Source organism: Lathyrus oleraceus, chromosome 5, assembly GCF_024323335.1.
Source record: "Lathyrus oleraceus cultivar Zhongwan6 chromosome 5, CAAS_Psat_ZW6_1.0, whole genome shotgun sequence".
Classification (NCBI taxonomy): Eukaryota; Viridiplantae; Streptophyta; class Magnoliopsida; order Fabales; family Fabaceae; genus Lathyrus; species Lathyrus oleraceus.
Genome location: NC_066583.1, coordinates 227,737,500 through 227,740,410, shown reverse-complemented (window position 1 = coordinate 227,740,410; position 2,911 = coordinate 227,737,500). Strand labels below are relative to the sequence as shown.

Genomic DNA, 2,911 nt, shown 5'->3' with positions numbered 1-2,911 from the left:
TATTTTAATAAAACAAAATTATCGAAGAAAAAAGAAAAAATAATGAGGAGTTCATAAAAAAATCTAGCAAAAATGATATTTGAACATGTCCAACTTATCACTCAAAATACTTTTAATATCACAAATAAAAAATGAAACTCAATGTTAAAATTAAATTAAAAATGAATTAATTCTACCAAAAAAATGTTATAATATTAAAATTTTGAAAATTATGAAATATAATATTATAATATTTTTAAGAATTCTTAATCGCATATTCATAAAATAATATTTATTGTTTAATTATTCTTTAATATTAATCCAAAATTATTTATTATGGAGGTGGTTGGGTACCTCGACTCAAGTTGTATGTATTAATAGAGTTATATGTATATGTTTTTTTATATATCACTTATACTCTCAACTTAATTGCATAGATTAATCTCTCTTTTCGAAAAGAAATATTATTAGGAGATAAATTATCTTTCAAAAGATCTAACATTGTTGTATGCTTAATCTAGGATTTCAGATTAAACTAAAAAAAAATATTTATCCTATCATTCAAATATTCTTTGATTAGTGGTTCAAGATTTCATCTTTGACAACAACATTTATATATATATATATATATATATATATATATATATATATATATATATATATATATATATATATATATATATATATATATATATATATATATATATATATATATATTTAATAATAGACGTAAATTTTGATATATCTCATTTCACACCTCTAATAATTTCAATTTAATATTAACTTTTATTGACATAATATTTGTTATTATTATTTTCAATACAAGTGGGTTATATTAAGATTGACATTGTTCAATTAATCATATATATTATTGACTGTTTTATATAATAGTGTTTTACAAAATATTTTTAAAGGATAATAATTTAAAATTTAATTTAATTTCGGTCAAATAAAAGAAAATATAACTGTAAACGAATTTATTTTTATTTAAGAAAAGAAGACAAAAAAGCATTCACCAATTTATTTTTATTAAAAAAAAGAAGACTAAAAATGTTAACCAATTTATTTTTATTAAAAAAAGAAGACTAAAAACTTTAACCAATTTATTTTTATTAAAAAAAAGAAGACTAAAAGCTAAAACGAGGAACATGCATGCCAAAGAAGTTTATGAATTCAAGACATAAGCGTTATGCATATATTTTTGTGAAAATGATGTAGTAGTCAAATGTGTTGAGACTTGATTATTAGTATATAAGTGGGTGCTGTTTGGTTCATTTTGAAACCAAAAATAAAAATCGAAACCAAAAAATAAAATCATGGGGGATTCGACGATGGAATCAGGTGCTGGTAGTAGTGGTGGTCTGACAAAGTTCCTGGTAAAAACTTATCAGTTGGTTGATGATCCATCTACTGATGATATAATATCATGGAGTCCAAACAACAACAGTTTCATTATTAAGGACACTATTGAATTCGCCAAGAATTTTCTTAAAAATTATTTCAAACACGAAAATTTCTCCAGTTTCGTTCGTCAGCTCAATACATATGTACGTAATATATTCTTTTACTCTTTGAATTATTATTCATAAACCTCAATTATCTTGTTTTATTTTTCAGATATATTTTTTTAACAATTTCATTTGTCATTTTTAAATTGTGGTTCATACTTTGAATGAGAATCTCTTCTGTCTCTAGGATTTTTATTTAGGCTATATCGATTGAGATGGTTTTTGCTAATTTATTTATGGTTCAATATCAGGGATTTCACAAAATAAATCCTGACAAATGGGAGTTTGCTAATGAATATTTTCGAAAAGATCAATATTATCTTCTTAGTAATATTCGCCGCAAGAAAACTGTTCACCGTCACTCTCGTGGAGAAGTAGAAAGGTCTGCATTTGAAAAAGAAATTGAGAAACTTTCTAATGAAAAGGCCTCAATTGAATTAGATATTTCTAACTTCAAGCAGAAGATGCCAACTAAAAAGCTTCATGTCGAAAATCTAATGCAAAGTTTAGAAGCATTGGAGAAAAGGCATAATAATTTGAAGAACTCATTTGAAATGATTCTTCAAAATCCTACATTGGTTGAAAAAATGAATAACAAAATTGAGTTCATTTTTTCCTTAAGGTTTTCCAATAAAAGACCTTTTCCTGATGTTGCTGAAAATGCTTTTGTTGAGATTGATAGCTACAATGGAGCTCTGAAAGTTGGAAATAGTATGACTGATAATGATAGCAACTTGGGGTTGATGGAAGTTGGAAATGATTTTCCTGACATTGATACCAATTATGAATTTTTGAATTTTGAAGATATTTTTGATGAGAATGGTAACAACTTTGAATCTATGGAAGAGGGAGAAAATGCACATCCTAAGGTAATGGATAGAAACGCAAACAACAACAACTTTTGAATTTGCATTTGGCAAAGAGTTTAGAATAAAAAAGGTGATGGTGGAAGAATATTTTCAATAGAAATTTGAATGCAGTTACAAATGACTATTTGTGAAAAATATGATGTAAAGAAAATTTCAATCTATAAAAAATACTCCAAGGATCAATAAAAAAAGTGTTTGGTGTATTTTTTATTCAAAAAATGTAGTATTTTTTAATAGCGTTGATTAATTACTTTTGTGATATTTTTAAGTGATAAAATAATTATTATATTTTAAAATAAAAATATAGAAGGATAAAATCAAATGTTCTCTTCTAACGGATAGTGATGCGTTATTTTTAGAGAAAATTTCTAGTGTTTTCTCGATTTATACCTTTGTGATTTAGATGTAACTCCAATAAACTTGTCATTAACATTGGCAGAGTGATATATAAATGTTATGATTTGGAGTAAGTTTAAAAAACTTTATTCTTAGAGTAAGTTGATCCCCAATATATACATATATATATATATATATATATATATATATATATATATA

At 24.2% G+C, this 2,911-nt stretch overlaps 1 protein-coding gene across 1 annotated transcript; it reads left to right on the top strand.

The window, feature by feature from the left end:
• The first annotated feature begins 1,164 nt into the window (after positions 1-1,164).
• LOC127087966 (heat stress transcription factor A-5) lies at positions 1,165-2,559 on the top strand. Its single transcript, XM_051028883.1, has 2 exons — positions 1,165-1,526; positions 1,739-2,559. Exons 1-2 carry the CDS (start codon positions 1,296-1,298, stop codon positions 2,390-2,392), a joined length of 885 nt encoding a protein of 294 aa, XP_050884840.1. The 5' UTR covers positions 1,165-1,295; the 3' UTR covers positions 2,393-2,559.
• The last annotated feature ends 352 nt before the right edge of the window (positions 2,560-2,911 follow it).

Bases quoted from the DNA above. Each gene is read 5' to 3' on its own strand.
- LOC127087966 (XM_051028883.1), top strand. From the start codon at position 1,296: ATGGGGGATTCGACGATGGAATCAGGTGCTGGTAGTAGTGGTGGTCTG. The intron at 1,527-1,738 runs GTACGTAATATA...GTTCAATATCAG, and splicing joins TTCGTCAGCTCAATACATAT to GGATTTCACAAAATAAATCC.